Source organism: Loxodonta africana, chromosome 5, assembly GCF_030014295.1.
Source record: "Loxodonta africana isolate mLoxAfr1 chromosome 5, mLoxAfr1.hap2, whole genome shotgun sequence".
NCBI lineage: Eukaryota > Metazoa > Chordata > Mammalia > Proboscidea > Elephantidae > Loxodonta > Loxodonta africana.
Window position 1 is genome coordinate 146,338,391 of NC_087346.1, and position 22,063 is coordinate 146,360,453.

At 43.3% G+C, this 22,063-nt stretch overlaps 1 protein-coding gene across 4 annotated transcripts in view; it reads left to right on the top strand.

Moving 5' to 3' along the window:
* The window catches only part of PROM1 (prominin 1), a 116,804-nt gene extending 103,628 nt beyond the window's left edge, over positions 1-13,176 (top strand). For 3 of the 4 annotated variants that reach the window (XM_064286056.1, XM_064286058.1, XM_064286059.1), the window contains 3 exons: positions 3,756-3,871; positions 11,222-11,261; positions 12,468-13,176. In XM_064286056.1, the coding sequence (XP_064142126.1) occupies positions 3,756-3,871; positions 11,222-11,237 (132 nt within the window). In that variant the 3' untranslated portion in view covers positions 11,238-11,261; positions 12,468-13,176. Of the gene's footprint in view, positions 1-3,408; positions 3,614-3,755; positions 3,872-11,221; positions 11,262-12,467 lie in introns of those variants that run through there. The other variant, XR_010322162.1, reaches the window with a different exon arrangement.
* Positions 13,177-22,063: the final 8,887 nt, after the last annotated feature.

Here is a 22,063-nt window from a genome sequence, read left to right on the forward strand (position 1 = left end):
CTGTCAAGTCAATTCTGTCTCATAGCCACCCTGTAGGACAGAGTAGAACTGTCCCATAGGGTTTCCAAGGAGCAGCTGGTGGATTGATTCAAACTGCCAACCTTCTTTGTTACCAGCGGTAGTTCTGAACCACTGTGCCACCAGGGCTCCAGGGAGATGAAGAGGCTGGAACCGTATCAGTAGGGGGTTTGACACAGTGAGGAAGAGCTCTGGGGGTTCACTTCACTTTCTTTTGAGGAGTCTCTGGGTGGGCCTACTCCTATGTTGCCCCTTGTGGTTTTCTAACTTCGAGTCTTTGCATGTTTCCTTATAATAGTTTACTTTGTTTTCTCAAGGCAGCCTTTGAAATCTGTTCAGCTCTTTTACTTCGTCATTTCTTCCATTCACTTTAGCTACTCTACATTCAAGAGCAAGTTTCAGAGTCTCTTCTGACATCCATTTTGGTCTTTTCTTTCCTTCCTGCCTTTTTATTGACCTTTTGTTTTCTTTATGTATGATGCCCTTGATGTCACCCCGCAATGCATCTGGTCTTCTGTTCAATGGGTCAAATCTATTCTTGAGATGGTCTGCTCTCCAAATTCAAGTGGGATATACTTAAGGTCGTACTTTCAGCACTTTTGGCCTTATTTTAATTTTCTTCAACTTCACCTTGAACTTGCATATGAGAAATTGATGGTCTGCTCCACAGTCGGCCCCTGGCCTTCTTCTGACTGATGATATTGAGCTTTTTCATCATCTTTTTCCACAGAGGTAGTCAAATTGATTCCTGTGTATTCCATCTGGCAAGGTCCACGTATATAATCACCATTTACGTTGTTGAAAAAAGGTATTTCCAATGAATAGGTCATTGGTCTTGCAAAATTCTATCATGCCATAGATTACATTTGACTTAGATCCAGAATCAACTGCCATGGAAGCAATAGTCAAGAAATCAAAAGACGTATTGCATTGGGCAAGTCTGCTGCAAAAGATCTCTTTAAAGTGTTAAAAAGCAAAGATGTCACTTTGAGGACTAAGGTGCGCCTGGTCCAACCCTTGGTGTTTTCAATCACCTCATATGCATGTGAAAGCTGGACGACGAATAAGGAAGAGAAAAGAAGAATTGATGCCTTTGAATTGTGGTGTTGGCGAAGAATACTAAATATGCCACGCGCTGCCAAAAGAACAAACAAATCTGTCTTGGAAGACGTACAGCCAGATGCTCCTTAGGCGAAACTTCAGCTTATGTACTTTGAGCATGTTATCAGGAGGGACCAGTCCCCAGAGAAGGACATCATGCTGGGTAAAGTAGAAGGCCAGCAAAAGAGAAGGCCCTCCCTGAGGTGGATTGACACAGTGGCTGCAGTGATGGGTTCAAACGTAGCAATGATTATGAGGATGGCACAGGACGAGGCAGTGTTTCTTTCTCTTGTTCCTAGGGTCACTATGAGTTGGCAGCAACTTGACAGCCCTTAACAACAACATTATTATTTTTATTTTTATGTTTCAGGTTGTCTAATATGTTTGTTTATATCTTGCTTGTTCCCTAAAGGATTGAGGCAGCTTCCAGTAAAACGGCACAGTTGTCCTAAAGCTGTAAAGCCTCCCAAAACAAATACAAAAACATGCAGACCTACTAATAAAAGAGGAGGAAGGGGAAGGAGAACAGATTTACTGGACATTCTGGGTCAAGAGGTACCCCAGCCATTCAGCACTAAGCTTAGCCAGAAGTGAAGTAGAAAGGTAGCAGTAGAACCATGAGGGCCTGGAAGGGGTTTTTACACCCAAGCTGCCTTTTGCCTCGTGGTGGTCTGGGGAGAGCCACTGTGGTGCTACTTACAGCATTATCCCAAGGCAGGGACCACAGATTTACAAAGCTGACCAAGGGTAGGACGCTGGGCAGAATGGTTATTCAGGCAGCATGTGGTACCCACAGGGTCAAACTGGTTGTAGGTTCTGATTGTTTGTTTTGCATCAGTGTCTCTTCTGATTGGCTGATAAGGTTAAATCATTTTGAATATCACACCTGCAAAAATTAGTGGTGTGGCCTCTGGCCAATTGAGGAGGAATGCCCCTGTGGAAGGCGGAACCACTAACCAGCTGCAGCTAACAGGGTGCCTTGTGGGTATGAGGGCTCAGTGTTATGAGCTCTTCCAGTTTTCAGGGAAAGAGGTCAATCTAGGTTTCTCAATGAGATCTGATTTAGGAATGTTAGCAATTTTTAAAAAAATGAAAAACTTTAACGTTGCTCTTTAGACAAAACATGGATGCATTCTATCTATGGCCTACCTCAGAGATTAAAGTAAACAGTTGAAATAAATAAAACATTTATTGAGAACTAGTATGTACTAAGAAGCCCTGGTGGGACCGTGGTTAAGTGCTCAGCTGTTAACCAAAAGGTCAATGGTTTGAACCCACCAGCCTCTCTGCGGGAGAAAGATGTGGCAGTTTGCTTCCATAAAGGTTACAGCCTTGGAAACCCTATGGGGCAGCTCTACTGTGTCCTGTAAGTTGCTGTGAGCTGGAATTGAATCAACGGCAATGGAATTTGGTTTATTATGTACCAAGGAGCCATGGTTAAGTGATACAGCTGCTAACCAAAAGTTCAGCAGTTCGAATCCAGCAACCACTCCTTGGAAACTCTATGGGGTAGTTCTACTCTGTCCTGTAGGATCACTATGGTTTGGAATCGACTCAACGGCAATGGGGTAAGGAGCCCTGGTGATGCAGTTGTTAAGTGCTCAGTTGCTAACTGGAAGGTCAGCAATTCAAACCCAGCGGCTCTGCAGAAGAAAAGACCTGGCAATCTGCCTCTGTAGGAAATCCTATGGGGCAGTTCTGCTCTGTCCTATAGGGTCACTATGAGTTGGAATCAACTCGAAGGCACCTGACAACAACAACAGTGTATACTAAGCATTGTTTCTATATTCTTACTCAGTAAGGTTATGAGATGATAACACTGTTGTCCCCACTGTTCAAGTGCAGAAAGCAAGCCAGGAAGGTTAATCAGTTATCTTATATCAAACAGCTCGTAAAAGGGATTTGAAGTTGGGCCTGCTGACCATGCATGCTGCAATTGTTGGCCCATCGGGGCAGTAAAGGTACTCCATAGAGTGAGGTAGTAAGAAGTTGACTTTGGAGTGCCTTAGGTTCAAATCCTGGCTCTACCACTGGTTTTGTTCCTCATTTGTAAAATAAACACTATAATAAGGCCTGGTATAAATGGTTGAAGTGCTCAGCTGCTAACCAAATGGTTGACAGTTTGAGTCCCCCCAGAGGCTTGGCTGCTAACCAAAAGGTTGACAGTTCAAATCCACCAGGCGCTCCTTGGAAACCCTATGGGGCAGTTCTACTCTACCCGATGGGGTCACTATGAGTCGGAATCGACTCCAAGGCAATGGTTTGGTTTTTTGTTTTTTTTTTTTAAAGCTCCTGAAGAAAGAAAGTCACCTAGAGGCATCTACATCTGAAAAATCAGCCTTTGAAAACCCTGTGGAGCACACTTCTTCTCTGACACACATGGGGTCACCATGAGTTGGAACTGACCCAACAACAATTGATTGGATCCAAGGTTTTTAGAAAGATTAAATGAGTTATAGTAACATGAAGCACTTCACGCAGTGGCTGGCTCATAGTAAGCTCACAAATGACTTAAAAGAACAAAATGCAAACTCAAAAAGAAAAAATTGCAAAAAAGATGTTTCTTCTCCAACTATTGTTTTGCTTTTTGCATCCTCAAGCACTTACTTATCTGTTTGCTTTGTTTCTTTTCCTAGAACTTGTTTTGGTTTGGCATAGGAAAAGCCACCGTCTTTCTACTTCCGGCTCTCATCTTTGCTGTCAAGCTGGCCAAGTACTACCGTCGAATGGATTCGGAGGATGTGTACGATGAGTAAGTATGAGAGCTTCCGTGGAGGGTGGGGGGTCACGTTCTAAGTGGTGCTGGTTTTGAAGAGTCACCAAAGGTAAGATCAGATGGCATTGTAATTGACTTTTCTAAGGTAGCAGGTCATCCCTGTGCAGGGGTTTTGTTTGTACAGACTTTGTCATGCTTGTTTTAGTTGATTTTTTTCCTCTTGCTTAATCGTCTCAGCTTCCTTAACCAACCTTTCTCTTTCTCATTTGCAGTTGCTCAGTCTCGGGGACCTGGCATTTTACTTTATGATAACTGTCTTTACTGGTTTTCATTTTGGCTCCATGGTCTGCCCTTCCCTCTGTATCTGGTGACTGTGCGTGCTTCGTTTTCATTCCACTCCTCTCCTCAACATGTCTCTCCCCTGAGTTGCACCCCCTTCAAGATCACAGTTAGAGTCAAAAGAATGGATGTAGAGTTGAGATTGTCTAGTGACTAAAAAAAAAAAATCCTATCTCCCTTTTTTGTATTTTATGTGTTGAATTTGTATCCATGAAAAAGTAAGCCTTTTTTTTTTAAACCATATTCCTAAAATGGGCTGGGGAAGTTTTTATTATTACATGGTGGACTTTTAAGCTAAGTTAGTAACATCTTAAAATTATCTAACAGCAGTAGATATATCCAGACATAAATAAATTCTGAAGCCCCTTAAAAAGAGAGGTGGCACACAGAAGCTGCTCAAGAAATGCTTGAGTTAATAAAAACATTTTATATGTTAAATTAATATATTTTCTTATATGACGGAGCCCTGGTGAGGCAACAGTGAAGAGTTTGGCCGCTAACAAAAAGGTCAGCAGTTCAAATCCACCAGCCACTCATTGGAAACCCTGTGGGGCTGTTCTACTCTGTTCTATAGGGTCACTATGAGTCAAAATCGACTCTCCAGCAATGAGTTTGGCTTTTGGGTTTGTTATGTGATAGGCTTTTTAAGTTAAATTAATAATATCTCAAAGGAAAGTTGCTGAATTAATAAAAATTTTATATGTTAAATTAAAACACATTATTATGTAATGGGCTCTTTACGTTAAATTAATGACATCTTAAAATTATCTAATAGCAATAGAAATGTCCAGATACGAATAAATTCTGAAGTCTCTTTAAAAACAAGTGCTGGCACGTAGAAGTTGTTGAATTAATAATAATAAATTATAAGTTAAATTAATCTACAAAGTCATTGTTTAAGTACTTGGTTTTTAAGCCATCTGCAATGTAAATATACCCTTTTACCATCTTTGTAGATTTAACACGTTGCCATATACTTTTCATGACCATGACATTGTCTTTGTAATCCATGATGTGAATACTTCATCGTAGAGATAACATAGTCTTTTTGGTGTATTTATTTTTGTTGCAGTATGAAAAACGGTAATAACGGTTATCATAAAGATCATTTATATGGTATTCAGAATCCTGTTATGACAAGGTAAAGCCAAAGTCTGAAAGTGCATGCCTTTCCTGTGTCCAGCGCCCGGGTCTTCTGCTGATCAGACACTGGATTTTCTGCATGCGGTTAACGCTCTTCACTTTTCCCCGCATGATACCCTAGGGATGGTTAGTCTTCAAGCAAGCCTGCGTAGCATTCAGTCATGTCACACGCTTAAATAGTCAATAGATTGCTTAGTAACAAAACTGCTCCATAACTAAAATTTAATGTCATCTTAAAATGCTATGTATGACCATAGATCATTAAGAATTAAATGCATGCCTTCCTCCATTTAGCATTTCTGTCCAAGCCAGATCAACTGTTGAATGGTTACAGTCTGCAGAACTCTTCCTCCTTCCTGCCTTTTCATTCTCTTTCTTTCTTTCCTTCCAGTAAATTAACTCCAAGCAACCAAATTTTGACCCCCAAATCCTACTCCAAAATCTTTATGAATTTACATCCTTTATAAGGCCACTATAAGTCCGAATCGACTTGATGGCAATGGGTTTGGGTTTTGTTTGTTTGTTCGTTTAGAGTTAAGAGGAGCCCTGGTAGCACGATGGTTAAGAACTTGGCTGCTGACCAAAAAGTCAGCAGTTTGAATCCACAAGCTGCTCCTTGGAAACCCTCTGGGGCAGTTCTACTCTGTCCTATAGGGTTGCTGTTAGTCAGAATCAACTCGACGGCAGTGGGTAGCTCTTTATGGAAAAAATTCATTGACCCCGTTATAGAAGATGAGTATCATATATATGTAGGCACTGTTAGGGCTATAGAGGTTCATTGACTACTCTTTCCTTTTCCCCTTGAAAGAACAACGGGTTTTGGTTTAGAGTTAAGAAGTTTGTGCGGGTGTGGATATTTACCAGGTAACTCTGAGCATTGCCTGCCAGGAGTCCTCCTCTGAGGCTCAACTACAAATTCAGACCCACAAGTCCACCAGGGACATGTCTACTCAGAAGGGGTGGAGCCAGGAATCAGCAGCAGATTCTCCTTCTCAGGGCAGGTAGTGTTCTTTGGTCCCCTGACGCGATATCTCAAGTGCAAGGAAGTGAATCGAACATTGGAGGGAGAGGGATCCACCTTGTTTTAGAAGCCCCATGCCCCACATGACAGCCGGTACCTCTTGTGGCCACCCCAAAGGCAGCACTTCAGGGTCCCCACAAGGGCACCCAGTTAAAAGAGTTGCCACATTCAGGGAGGCCCAGAGCTCAGCTTCCTACCAGGTGTTTGCTCCCTCCCAGTCCACCTGCAATTTACCAGTCTGGCGCCATCTTGATCTTAAGTAACGTTGCCTAGCAACACAGCTGACACCCCGCTCAGTGAGGTTTCAGAGGAACAGAGCTGGAAAGCTATCAAAATTTGTCCCTTCAGAGGATAAAGGCTTTACCGAACTTATAAGTTGAGCATTCTAAAAACTTCAGAACTTTTGATTTTTATCGGAGGGAAATGGTGATAAAAAAAAAAAATAGCTACAGTAAAGTTCCAAGATGGATAATAAGATCCCATTTGCATAGATTGTGAGGGTGAAATGAGGTTACAATGATAAAACAAATGATAAACTATTTATCCTTTTATCATTGTAAATTCTTACTTAAGGGCTTGTTGCTGATGATTACAATCCTGTTTTCCTGTCGTGGTTTTTACCTTGACGTTTCTGATGGACCCACAGGTGATTCAGAATGTAAATGTGACTGTCTAATCTGTTAGCAGAGCCCCAGTGGCGCAGTGGTTAAGAGCTCTTCTGCTAACCAAAAGGTCGGCAGTTCGAACCTATCCTCCACTCCTTGGAAACCCTACGGGGCAGTTCTCCTCTGGTCTATAGGGTCACTATGAGTCGGAATCGATTCAACAGCAGCGGGTTTGGTTTTGAATCTGTTAGCAGGAGTCCCTGGGTGGTGCGAATGGTTTACACGCTTGGTGGATAACTGAAAGGCTGGAGGTTTGAGCCCACCCAGAGGTGTTTCAGGAGGAAGACCTGGTGATCCACTTTTAAAAAATCAGCCGTTGAAAACCGTATGGAGCACAGTTCTACCCTGACACACATAGGGTCAGAGTCAACTCAACAGCAGCTGGTTTGAATCTGTTAGCCAAATCAGCTCCACTCAGCCTCAATTCACTTACACCCACTGGTCTGTAGATGTCGATGGAGGGGCCCACTTCTGTGCCAAATAAGCCGAATACTTGCCTTTACACATTTCCCCCAGTGTTTACTCCCAAAGATTTCTAGATGCAACTCAGGATAAAACTGTATGGTCAGAGATACAGAGAGGGTACTTGGCTCTATAAGAAAGGACTTCTACAAATCAGGGCACAAATACCTACCAAGTTTAGGGGTGATTTGACCACAAATACTGCTTCATGGTAATTTCCTGGGAAAACTCTGTTAAATGGGAATCACAAAGTGAGTGAAATGGATTGTTGCTTGTGAATAGCAAACTCAGTTTCATATGTTAGGTTTTTTCCCCCCCCTTTTCCTTTCCTCTTTATATCTTAAATACACACAAACTCATGACTTTAATCATGTATGCACAGAAGTATAAAGAACATATATCAAATGGTCTATGGGTTGCTTGTTTGCTTTTTTGTGAAAGAGAAAGTACACGACTTTAATATAAGCCAGATAAGCCTAGATAAGCCTCGATTCTCCTCCCGTGGCTGTGTTTGTGTCCACATGAAGTCTGTGGAGGAAGTGGAGGCATTCTTATCTGGAGAAGCATTGAATGACTGGCTTCTGAACCTCCCACCCCAGCCTTGGATAGATCACTGGAGATCACATGGGTTGTTTCCTTTCTTCCTCTAGGGAATTCTGTTTTTAGCACAGAGATCAAGAAAGAGTTGCTTTGTGCAGGGCCACAAAGCTTGAGAGGAGCAGAAACCAGTGTCTGTCCAAACCCAAAAAAGCCCATCAGCATCAAGGCAATTCTGACTCATAGCAACCCTATAGGACAAAGTAGAGCTGCCCCATAGGGTTTCCAAGGCTGTAATCTTTAGGGAAGCAGGCTGCTACATCTTTTTCCCATGGAGTGACTGGTGGGTTCAAACTGCTGACCTTTCGGTTAGTGGCTGAGTGTTTACCACTGTGCTACCAGGTCTCCTCAGTGTCTGTCCAAACCCCTCATAACTGAGGCAGGACCACTGCTCTCCATCATCCTGCTTAACCCTCCCAACAGCTATTTTCATGAGACCCGGGGAAGTGAAAGTCATGCCCAAGGCCACATAGCCAATAAGGGGCTGAGCTGAGATTTAAACAAATCAAGTGAATATTCTTTCTCCCGGTCTCCCCAAGGCCCTGTAGATAGGTGCAAAGAACAAAGAGAAATTTGATCATTTCCCCACTCTTTACTCTGAAGACCCAACAAGAGCTTAATGTTGCCAGAAAGTCTAGTTCCTCTGGAAAGGAGAGAAATCTGATTTTTGTATGAAATTTTCATTTTTAGTGTTAACGAACAATGTTGAGGAAAAAAAAAAATGCCATGGATGGGGTGGAGTTCAGACAAACTACACCTGCAGATCACCTTCTGCTAGCTCAGCTCTGCTGTGGAGGGTGCTCCCTGCCTGCTGTACTATGGCTTCTCAGGTAGAAGTAGGAGGCATCTGCGAAAGCTACAGTTCTGCAGCTAGACAGAAACAGGTAGACCCCAGGGAGTGCTACAGGAGCAACAGCTGAGCCTCAACCCCCTCAACCCCTCGTGCTCTAACCACATTGGTCTGGTAGAGGGTCGATAGAGCCCCTTCCCCTGTGTTTGTGGTTGCAGGTGTTAGGGGGCCAGGCTCTTTCTTCTTCAGCAAGGGCTGCAGAGCTTCCGTGGCAAGGAGGTTCCACCTTCCGTACGGCCTCCAGTCTGTTGGCCCAGGTTGCTCAGAGCCCCATATGAGAGAGGGCTGGAGACTGAAGCCAAACCAAGCCAAAGAATGGGGTGATGAGCATGAGCCATCTGCTCTGGCGAGAGGGGTGTCACAGGTATCATTCACTGGGCTCTTTTATTGAACCGTGCTGGGCACCTAGAAGTTGTAGTTCAGATCCCAAGTCCTCGTGATCTGGAGGAATACGTTCTCCAGAGATAGCCGCATCTGAGGGCCTGCTGTTCCCCTCACATCAGGAGCTCCCAAGATTGTTTGTCATCTCTTGGTTTGTTTTGCTCACGTCCCCTTCTGGGATCCCCAGAGCAATCCCTTTTCTGGGATGTGATGGTGTATATTGCCAGCTGGTCCCACAAGAGAGGCACAGTTGGGTGGGGGAAGAAGAGCCAGCTGGTGCGCCCAGTGTCCAGATGTCTCTCTGCATGAGAAGGCGTGTGCCGATGTGAGCCATGTCGTGTAAGCTGCAGGAATCCCCACCACCAGCCCCTTTGTTCCTTAGAAATGATCACCAAAGCGTGCAACCAGAACACCAGGTGCTGACGAATTGATTCCATCTCATGGTGAGAACTGTGCTTTGCAGGGTTTTCAAGGGCCAATTTTTCAGAAGTAGATTGCCAGGCCTTTCTTCTGAGACACCTCTGAGTGGAGTCCAGCCTCCAACCTTTCTGTTAGTAGTTGAGCACTTAACCTTTTGTGCCACCCAGGGACTCCACCAAAGCCTGCAGTCCTTTGTAATGCTCAGTCCCGAGCGGAGTGCTGTGGGTAGTAGGGGAGACTGTGCTAGCCCGACCTGGCAGGCCCTTGGCTGTCTCTTGCCCACTGAACCTCCAAGCACCTTCAGTAATGAACTTGTTGCATTCTTGAGAGCATCAATAAGGGTACAAGATAAAAAGAGATGCACAGGCCAAGCACGTACAGTTTCCAAAGTAAAACCCTTTGGGACCTAAGGAGGAATGCCTTGCCTCGCAGACACTCTGATGTTCTCAGGGCACCTCCTCCCCACAAACCTCCTGTGGTCCTCAAGAGCACTGTGGCTCAGTGGGCGGGGGGACCAGGGCCACCTCGAGGCTCAGAGAACTTGTGATTTGCCCAAAATCATAGTTGGGGAGGGAAGGAACCAGAGTCAGAGTTGAAGCTCACAACTACGGAACTTCCAGGCAGAGTTCACGAGTCTTGTCCGCGCATAGACCTTTCCAGGGGCAGATTAACCAGTAAGCAGCGGTTTGCATTGAGTGAGGTCCACACCAGCTTAATTATATTTATTTGCTAATCTGTGGTGAGCAATCTCATAGGGGTTTCACCACATCTTTGACGCGATGGGAGACAGGTGAATTTGTGCACTGCGGATTGGTGGGAAGGCACATTTGGGCCCGTGCATACCTTTTTTATTGGGTAATCAGGCCCTGGACTCAAGGCCATGATCGTGAAATAATTTTAGAGGACGGCAAGGCTACTCTTTGACGCGATGGGAGACAGGTGAATTTGTGCACTGCGGATTGGTGGGAAGGCACATTTGGGCCTGTGCATACCTTTTTTATTGGGTAATCTGGCCCTGGACTCAAGGCCATGATCGTGAAATAATTTCAGAGGACGGCAAGGCTACTCTTGTTAATCCAGAGAGCTGTTTAGAGGAAATGCACACCTTTTGGTTTCACGCCAGTAGATGGCATTGTAGCAACGGTTCTGCAGAACTTCCATTTGCTTGTGGCCTCCTGTCCTGTGCCAACTTGCAAAAGCCGAGTTGCAGATTAGTGGCTTGCCTCCTGGTCTGGTTTCTGCTAGCTCAATGCCCTCTACACATCTTCTTAGTGACTCTCCCTACTGTTAGCCTTGATTGTGAATATTCACGACTCTACTTTTTCTAGTTTGTTTCTGTATATCCTTTCCTTAAAAGCAAAAGAAATGAAAGCTAGAAGAACACAACCTTTTATTTATTGGAAGTAGTCCTCCTGATAGGCTTTCTGAGGCATTCTCAGCACAGAGGTTACAAAAATCACTCTGCAGCTTTGCCTCGGAGGCTTATATTTCTGCTTTCTTTTTTTCAGCACTATGGAACATTGATAGCTGATGTTGAAATTGCTTGAGGTAAGTTAGACGCTTTTATATAAGAGACTTTGTAGCACTAAGAGAATAGTTTTTAGAACACTAAAATACAACTGACATACTGAATATATGGAAACCCTGATGGCGTAGTGGTTAAGAGCTACATCTGCTAACCAAAAGGTCGGCAGTTCGAATCCACCAGGGGCTCTTTGGAACCTCTATAGGGCAGGTCTACTCTGTCTTATAGGGTCACTATGAGTCAGAATCAACTCGACGGCAATGGGTTTGGTTTGGTTTTTGGTTAATATATACATAGTCCTTGGAGAAGGCCATCATGCTTGGTAAAGTAGAGAGTCATAAAAAAAAGAGGAGGACCTTCAACGAGATGGATTGACACAGTGGCTGCAATAATGGACTCAAGAGTAGCAATGATTCTGATGGCACAGGACCAGGCAGTGTTTCTTTCTGTTGTGCATAGGATTGCTATGAGTCAGAACCGACTCGAAGCCACTTAACAACAACAATATACACATGATGACTATTTATAGATATATGGATATACATATACATAGAGATATAGATATATATACGGAAACCCTGGTGGTGTAGTGGTTAAGAGCTACAAGTACTAACCAAAAGGTCAACAGTTTGAATCTACCAGGTGCTCCTTGAAAACCGTATGGGGCGGTTCTACTCTGTCCTATAGGGTCGCTATGAGTTGGAATCAACTCGACGGCAACAGGTTTGGTTTTGGTTATATATATATATATATATATATACACACACACACTAAATATAGTGTGAGCATATATATGCTAGATATATATTTATAGTGCTGGTGTGTAAATGCATATACACTCACTAAACAGCGTGTGTGTATATAAGTATGTATACATACACACATGTACATATATTATGGCAAAATATAAGATCTGAAAACCAACTGTGTGCCTTGGTTATTAAAAACTAGAAGGTTTTTATACATTTGTATATTAAAAAGTTTTTTGCCACAAACATATTTATAATAAGTGATAATACAAAACAATATTTCAGAAATGAAAATTACAACGATGTAACACAAGTGAGGTCAAGCCAAGAAATTTGCCTCTTGGACAAAATCTGTCTTTTCCCTAGTCGTTGGCTCCTGGCGTAGACCATTTTAGGATCCTGCATTCCGGGTTTTCTCTCTAATAATCGTTTTAATAATTCAAAGCCAGTTTCTGAAGTTTTGTATGACTTTCATTTTAGCATCAAGACACCCAAAGTGGAAGGATCACAGACTTCTGGTAGTTTCTGGGCCAAAGAGCACTTTCCAAATCCTGGAGGACCTCTGGTGGCTGACCCAGCAACTCCAACAGGCACGAGGAGACACCTTTGGAAATGATGCCGCTCATCACGCCGCTCACCTCTGGGTAGTGCTTTGTTAGGAACGAACACACTCCAAGAGCCCTAGTGTCCATCACTGGTCAAGGAAAATTCCAGCACCGCTGCACCCCACCCTCATTTTTTGTGTTATTTTGTGTGTGTGTGTGTTTTTTTACTTTTTTACACTGGGTTGGTTTCTCTTTTGACACTACAACGTATGGGGTTTTCCCATTTGATGCATTTATGCGTCAAACAGCTCTTCAGATGTCATGGCTCAGCTTTTAACATACTGTTGTCTGAGGTGTGGGTTCCACATATACCAGTTTACAGGAAAGATGCCTTTGGTGTCTGTAAATTTTGTATTTCTCTGTTAGCACGCACAACCGAAGTGTTTTAAACAAATGAGCATTGATGATTTACTTCCTAAGTGAGCTTACCACCAGGTCAGCGTTGACTTTTTGCTGCTGCTGAAAATAATCTATATGCACTAAAAAAAAAAAAAAAATGTGAAAACTACAGCAAATCCTTTCCCTCCAGTGACTTACTTTTTCAATAACTTATGTTCAGTTTGGAAATAGAATGCAAAGCCAGTCACAGAGAGACCTGCTTGATTCTATCTAGCAAATGAAAAGCACAGCGAGAGAGAAAGAGAGATCCTGAAATAAAGTCATGCTGTTCATTAGAAACTGGTAGTTATTTTAACAGATGCCAATTATAGCGTGTGCATAAGAGAATTTTCTGATTTATAAGCCTACCATTAATTGGAGTGCTGCTGGATAATTTGAAAACAAGTGTTGCTGGGGATTTTAAAATGAAATAGGAGAAGATTCTGTCAGGACTCTTAGATCTGAAATCTAACGTGAATGAAACCTTTGAACTTGGTCCTTAAAAACACATGAAAGTACAAAATAAATACCTGTTTACTCTGAGATTTTTCCCTTGGCTTTGCCATTATTGAAAGTGATCAGAATGAAAAATCTCATTGAATAAAATGTATCACCTATTAATGAATTTTAAAATGTAGATTTTTCACCAGGTCTTTTCAGGAGCAAATTACCGCTCTGATTTATTTCAATAAAAAGGAACTTGGAAAGCATGATCTATCTGTTGCTTCCTTTGTAGACCCAGAGACTGTCAAATTTCAGATGATGAAATTTGGGTTTCCGTTATATGTTTATTCCATATCCACATCGTTAAGGTGCCATATACAGAGTCCCTGGGTGGTACACATGGTTAACATGCTTGGCTTAAAGGCTGGAGGTTCAAGTCTGCCCGGAGGCACCTGGGAAGAAAGGCCTGGTGATCTACTACCAAAAAATCAGCCACTGACAACCCTATGGAGCGCAGTTCCATTCTGACACACACGGGGTCGCCATGAGTTGGAATCTACTCAACGGTAACTGGTTTTCTAATATGGATGTAATACAAGGTTACAACCAACATCCTTCCTCAGAGAAGGCTATTGACTCAGTCTGATTCATTCTGTCCAAAGAAAAGTCTCGAACCTCACTTTTTAGGATCTGAAGTCACCACCACTTAGGGAACAATACAAGTGGCTTGGCCAATATACACACTTCAATCCCTATGACAGGCAAACTTTGATGTACTTTTAATGTATGTAAGGAGCCCTGGTGGTGCAGTGGTTAAGTGCTCAGCTGCGAACCAAAAGGTTGGCGGTTTGAACTGACCAGACTCCACTGGAGAAAAATGTGGCAATTTGCTTCCATAAAGATCGTTGTTGTTAGGTGCCATTGAGTCGGTTTTGAGTCATAGCGACCCCTATGTACAACAGAACAAAATGCTATCTAGTCCTGCGCCATCCTCACATTCATTGCTATGTTTTAGCTCTTCATTGCAGCCACTGTGTCAGTCCATCTCATTGAGGGTCTTCCTCTCTCTCTCTGACCCTCTACCAAGCATGAAGTCCATCTCCAGGGACTGGTCTCTCCTGATAACGTGTCCAAAGTACGTGAGACGTAGTCTCGCCAATCCTTGCTTCTAAGGGGCATTCTGTTTGTACTTCTTCCAAGACAGATGTGTTCCTTCTTCTGGCAGTCCATGAAATATTCAATATTCTTCACCAACACAATAATTCAAAGGCATCAGTTCTTCAGTCTTGCTTATTCCCTGTCCAGCTTTCCCATGCATATGAGGCAATTGAAAATACCGTGGCTTGAGTCAGGCCCACCTTAGTCCTCAAAGTGACATCTTTGCTTTTTAACACTTGAAAGACATCTTTTGCAGCAGATTTGTCCAGTGCAATGCGTTGTTTGATTTCTTGACTGCTGCTTCCATGGGCATTGATTGTGAACCCAAGTAAAACAAAATCCTTGACAACTTCAATATTTTCTCCACTTACCGTGATGTTTATTGGTCCAGTTGTGAGGATTTTCATTTTCTTTATGTTGAGGTGTAATCCATACTGAAGACTGTAGTCTTTTATCTACATCAGCAAGTGCTTCAAATCCTCTTCACTTTCAGCAAGGAAGGTCGTGTCACCAGCATATCGTAGGTTGTTAATGAGTCTTGTTCCAATCTTGATGCCACATTCTTCTTCATATAGTCCAGCTTCTCAGATTATTTGCTTAGCATACAGATTGAGTAAGTGTGATGAAAGGACACAACCCTGATGCATACCTTTGCTGATTTTAAACCATGCAGTATCCACTTGTTCTGTTCTAATGACTGTCTCTTGGTCTATGTACAGGTTCCTCATGAGCACAATTAAGTCTTCTGGCATTCCCATTCTTCACAATGTTATCCATAACTTGTTATGATCCACACAGTTGAATGCCTTTGCATTCCAAGGCTGTAAAAATCACTCTGTGTAATTACTCTATGAGGCAGTTCCACTCTGTCCTCTAGGGTTGTTATGAGTCAGAATTGACTCAATGGCAATGGATTTTTTTTGTAGCATGTATGTACAAATTTTTGTTAAACTATACATGAGAGGCTTGCCGTTTGAACAAATTAAGCTCTGTGTTCACTGAGGAAAATCATCCCTTCACTTGACATTTCTTAAACCTAATTTTCATATTCTGTAACTTTAAAATTCAAATTATTTAAGCCAACTGAATTTAATACTCTAAAGCTTAACTCTGGCGACTTAGTTATTTCTCAGTGTTTCCCGGTGTCAAATACACAAGTGGCAAGAGATTAGATCTGAAAGTTCTCATGGTTCTTAAAAACTAAGCTTTTTGTCAATCCCACAGAACACTCACATGTCAGTGCACACATTTTCTCTACCCTCGTCTTTACAAATACTTTTTACTTACTTATTTTTTATTGTGCTTTAGGTGAAAGTTTACATAGCAAGTTAGTTTCTCATTAAACAATTAATATACAAATTGTTTTGTGACATTGGTTGCCAACCCCGAGGCATGTCAACACTCTCTCGTCTTGACCTTGGGTTCCCCATTTCCATTCACCCAGCTTTCTTGGCCCCTCCTTTCTTCTTGGCCCCCGGCTGGTGTGCCCATTTAGTCTGGTATACATGGTTGAACTATGTACATTATTGCTTGTTTTATAGGACTTTCTAATCGTTGGCTGAAGGATGAACCTCAGGAGTGACTTCAGTATTGAATTAGAAGGGTGTCTGGGGCCTGTATTCTCAGGGTTTTTCCAGTGTCTGTCAGACCTGTAAGTCTGGTCTTTTTTTTTTTTTTTAGGTTTGAATTTTGTTCTACACTTTTCTCCAGCTCTGTTCGGGACCCTCTACTGTGATCCCTGTCCGAGCAGTCAGTAGTAGCTGGCCACAATCTAGGTGTACTGGGCTCAGCCTGGTGGAGGCTGTGGTAATTGCGGTACAGTACTCCTTCGGACTAATCTTTCCTTTGTGTCTATGGTTTTCTTCATTCTCCCTTGCTCCAGACATTTATCTTAGATGGCCGTTCGCACGCTTTTAAGAACCCAGAATCTACTCGCCCATGTAGGCTGTGGAACATTGTCTTTATAAACTACGTTATGCCAATTGAGCTAGATGTCCCCTGAGACCATAGTCCCCAGCCCTCATCCCAGTAACTCGGTCCCTCAGGGAGTTTGGGTATGCTTGTAAACACAAATAATTTTCTTGAAAGCATTCTCAACCCATCTGTACCTCCACTTTCTCACCTCCATTTGTTTTTCAGCCTGCTGAGATCCAGCTTCTGCCCCCTTCACTCCTTTAAGAAGGACTTTTGTCAAAGTCACTAATGTCTGCTTTCTTGATAACGTTAACAAGACTGTTATGTCCTCACAGACCTCTTGGTAGCTTTTGACTTTGTTGACCACTCCCTCTTTTCAAAGATCTCCTTTTAATGCTCCCAAAGAAGCCCTCTCTCCTTAGTCTTCTTGGGGCATGGCTTTCTCTTCCTTAGTCCACCTGTGCTTGTCACCTGTCCTTAACTTGTATTGGTGTCCCCTGGTTCCCTCCTGTCTACCTTCTCACCTTCTCCCTGGGTGACTTCATTCACTCTCATAGTTCCACTGGCCCTCTCTGTTCTCATGACTTTTTGTCTCTAACCACAATATAAAACCACTTGTCATCAATGCAGTTCCCATTCATGGCAACCACGCGTGTGTCAATCGAACTGTGTTCCATGGGTTTTCAATGACTGATTTTTTGGAAGTAGATCATCAGGCCTTTCTTCTGAGGTACCTCTGGGTGAACTCAAACCTCCAACCTTTTCGTTAACAGCTGAGTGCTTTAACCATTTGAACCACCCACGGACTCCCTAGTAACCATAAACCCAACCCAGTGCTTTAGAAAACCATGTGCCCACTGCATCCCTCCACCTGGGTGTCCCACAGATACTTCAAAGAGACTTAAACCAGAGACCAACAAACCTTTTCAGTAAAACCCAGTGCCGTCGAAGGACCAGACAATATTTTAGGCTTTGTAGGCCATATTGTCTCTGCTACAGCTACTGAAATATCTGAGTCTTGTTCTTAGGGTGAAAGCAGGCATAGACCATAGTTAAGTGAATGGAAACAGTTATGTTCCAGTACAACTTTACAAAGTCAGTTTTGGCCCATGGACCATAGTTTACCATCCCCCGCCTTAAATTAAAGGTCCCTAGGTGGTGCAAATGGTTTGCACTCAGACTGCTAACCCAGCAGTGCTGTAGAAGGCCTGACAATCTGCTTCCACAAAGATTACTGCCAAGAAAACCCTGTGAAGCAGTTCAACTCTTTCACATGGAACTGCTATGAATCAGAATCCGCTTGACAGCACCCAACAATACAAAACCCTTATTATTATTATTAACTTCAGAGTCTTTTCTATTTCCTCGGTCATCTCACAAGACTTAGGCTTGGTTAGTTGGCATCCTTTGGGTTAACTAAACCCATTGTCCCCCAAGATGGGGACTTCTGAGGGGCAAGAGATAGCCCTGAGGAAACCCAGGCCACAAGCTATGCATCTCTTTCCAGAGCTCCTCTGTCACAACTTGGCAGATCCCACATTTTCACAAAGAAAGCTGTTTGTTACCTTACAAGGCTCAATTATAGTGGAAGGTCCCTGCAGTTGGGAAAATGCAAAACCCCAAATGTGTGTGTAGTGCTTGTCTGTGCAACACCAGCAAAGCTACTGAAGCACCCTGCTCTACGCGTACTAAGGTAACCTGTCCCCTTTGCTTGTCGTGGGGAAGCCCAGGTGGCTGCTAAACTCTTGCCAAGGACTACACATCCAAGGTCTGTGTGTGAATGTTTTCCTTATATGGTCATGACTGGGGCTTCATTGCCTAGGCTGGTTGGGGCTTCATTGCATAGGCTGATTGGGATCTCATTGCACAGGCTGATTGGAGCCTCACTGCACAGGTTGATTGGGGCCTCACTGCATAGGCTGGTTGGGGTCTCATTGCATAGGATGATTGGGACTTCATTGCACAGGCATGATTGATTGAACCATGCCCGCCCTTAGGTCAGCTGATATCGTGCCTCAAGGTGGTCTTTCTGGCCTGGCTAGCCCCCACCCCGACTCATTTGCAAAAACCCTCAGGTCTTGTCTGGAGATCTTAGATAATGACACCTCAATTACTCAGGAAATTCTAAGGGTTATCACTCAGAAATCAAGGGCAAAGGCCACATGACTTTATGTAAGGTAATTCTTTACCTCACACTATGCTATGCCAGGAGAAGAAAAAAACCTGGATGTCCTGATAAATATCTATTTGATAACATCAGAAAACAGATTTGCCTTTTTCTGAAAGCGCCAAGACAGCAGGGCCTGCTCTTCAGCACTCTGCCAGAGCTGGTTTGGTGTTTGCTGCTCTGGGCTGAGGCTTTCCTGTGGAATCAAATTCTCAGGCCCCACCCCAGACCTACTGAAGCGTACCCTCTGGAATGGGGCCCACAGATGTTTGTCAATCTTCTCAGGTGATTCTGATGCACCATAGGGTTTGCCAAGCAATATTTTAAATCATCCTAGAGGGAAAGGTCCTGATCCATTTAAGAAATTGTTTTTGCCCAAGCAAAATGGTTAGGCCGGATTGTAAACTACAAAGGCCAGGCTGAGCAATCTGTGGTTATATTAACTGCTGCACGAGAGAAGGGAGCAGGTGAAGCCAGTTTTGAGAGTGTTTTCAGCCTCAAAGTAGGGGTGGGGGTGTTTTATAGGCCTAACAAGTGAGCCCCCCAGTGTACCCATCAGTTTGAAATGCCCATCTCCACTCCCTCCTTCGCTGCATAGAAACTCTTGCCCACCACCGTTCCCCTAGGTCAGAATCAGCAAGTCACCACTTCTTTGCCCTCCTCCTATAGGGTCACTATGAGTCGGAATCGACTCGACGGCAACAGGTTGTTTTTTTGGTTGGTTATGTCGTTAAAGAGCCTCTGGTGGTGCAGTGATGAAAGTGCTCGCCTGCTAACTGAAAGTTCAGCGGTAGAACCCATCAGCCACTCCACGGGAGAAAGATGTGGCAGTCTGCTTCCGTAAAGATTTCCAGCCTCAGAAACCCTATGGAGCAGTTCTATATGTCACTGTCCTATATGGTCACTATGAGTCGGAATTGACAGCAATGGGTTTCATTTTCGGGTTTATTTTGTGATAAGCTTTTTAAATTGGATTAATGACATCTCCAAGGAGACTTATTGAATTAATTAAAAAATTTATATATTAAATTAATATACATTATTATATAATGGACTTTTGTGGGTTTGGTTTTATGTTGTTAAGGAGTCCTGGTGGTACAACGGTTAAGCACATGGCTGTTAAGCAAAAGGTTGGCAGTTCAAACTCATCCAGCAGCTCTGTGGGAGAAAGACCAGGTGATCAGCCCCCATAAATATTAAACAAACAACAACCACCAATAAATAAATAAATAAACAGCCTAGAACACTATGGAGAAGTTATATTCTGTCACGTGGGGCTGTTACGAGTCAAAACGTTGCTGTTCCATTGAGTCAGCATCGACTCATAGCAACCCATTGTACAATAGACTGAACCGTTGCCTGGTCCGACAACACCTTCACTATCATCGGTAAGCTTGAGCCCATTGTTTCGGCCACTGTGTAGTTTGAGTTTTTTTTTTTTTCTTTTTCTCCAACCTAGGGGCTTATCTTCCAGCATTATATCAGACAATATTCTGTGGTGATCCATAGGTACTCATTGGATAATTTTCAGAATTAGACCGCCAGGCCTTTCTTCCTAGTCTTAGTTCTCCTCTATAGCAGCTTCTATTTTATTGCTCCCTCTCTCCCCAACAAGGTCTCAACACTTGTGCACAAGGAAGGCCAATGTCTTAAATTTCTTTGTATTTCCCACCATACTTTAGAGGCAGGACGGACTGACGTTGGACTCAAAAGACCTCAGCTAAAATGTGGGTCTCATTTGAGTAGGCAACACAAGCTCCCTGAGCCTCATTTCCCCCTCTGTAAAATGGGAACAGGGCTGCACCAATCTCATTGGGTTGATATGATGAAAAACATGATGCCCAGCACAGAATAGGGCTTAATAAATAGTAGGTAATAATTTTTTTTTTTTAATAAATAGATTACTTGCCCATACTAGGTGTTCAATAAATAGCAGATCACAGCACTCTGTGAGGCAGTGAACACCTTGTGAGTGGAGGGTTGAAGCAAAGGCTGGCCAGCCTTTCAATGAGTTGCCATGAAGAGGTGTTGCCATTCAACTTAAAAGAAAAAGAAAAGCCTTTTTATCTTTTCAACAAATAGTCTTGGAACAACAAGATAGCTATAGGAAAAAAAAAAATCTACCATTAGCCTCACGTGATATGTGAAAATTAATTGGAAATGGATGATAGACCTAAATGTAAAGGATGTTTCCTCCCCAGTTGCTGGTGTGTTACCTTTCCCTCCCTGGCCATATAGTCTGTTTGTCCTAATCTAGTGGCCACTGTCTCTCCCAATGTCTATCAATGACCCATGCATACCCAGACTTTCTGTCCAGTTGTATGAGGGGCCATGGGGCTGGTGCACAAGAGTAAAACTTGCAATGTGCAATGATAACACCTACTGCTCCCCCAGTGGGTCACCACAAGAATGCTTTGTTGTTGTCATTGTTAGCTGCTGTTGAGTAGGCTCTCGACTCACAGCGACCCCATGCATAATGGAGGAACTAAACTCTGCCTGGTCCCGTATCACCCCCACAATCAATGGCAGGTTGGACCGTTGTGATCCATACGGATTATATAGGCTGGTTTTCAGAAGTAGATTGCCAGGCCTTTCTTTCTAGCTCATCTTGGTCTGGAAACACCACTGAAACCTGTTCAGTAGCGTATCTACATGCAAGCCACTACTGACAGATGGGCGGTGGTTGGACATGAGGTGCATCAGCTGGGAATCGAACTCAGGTCTCCCACATGGAAGGAGAGGTTTACCCCTGAACCACCACTGCCCTCCAAGTACGCTTTAGGATCCACAGATTCCACCAGCTGGTCATAATCCTCATGGTGTGTGACCTTTCATATCCAGTAACTCAAACCAAGTGGTGGTAGAAGCTACAGATGAGAGTCACCCCCTCTCCGTGGTCACCGATGAAGCAATCTGATGATGAAACTGGTCAGGCATCCCAAGCACGAGGGTCAGTAGAAAAACAAACACACAAACAATTGAACAGTGGCTGAGGATTGTTAGGGTGCGATCACAGTACAGAGAGCCATCTCCCAGTCCCTCTACTACTTCTTTCTTAATTTTCTCCAAGCGACTACCCCAGAGGGGTTGTTTCTTCTGAGAACCAGCTACATTTAGTGCTCACGCTGTCTGCCTAAGATGTGTAATCCACAATGCTGACAGCATCATCTATCCAACCATCTGTTTTATTCAGGTCTTTTTCAATCTAAAAGTTCGTTCGTTATACCTTTTGATGATGCCATCAACTGGAGAATGATAATGGGCATGATTGAATGACATGTCCCTAAGCCAACTGATGTGAACAGCCCACTGCGAAAAGCATAGCATGATCTAACAGAGATTCAGATATCAAAAAATGTGGCAGATCTTGGTCTCAAGTACTACTGTGGTGTGACCAGAACCTGCCATTT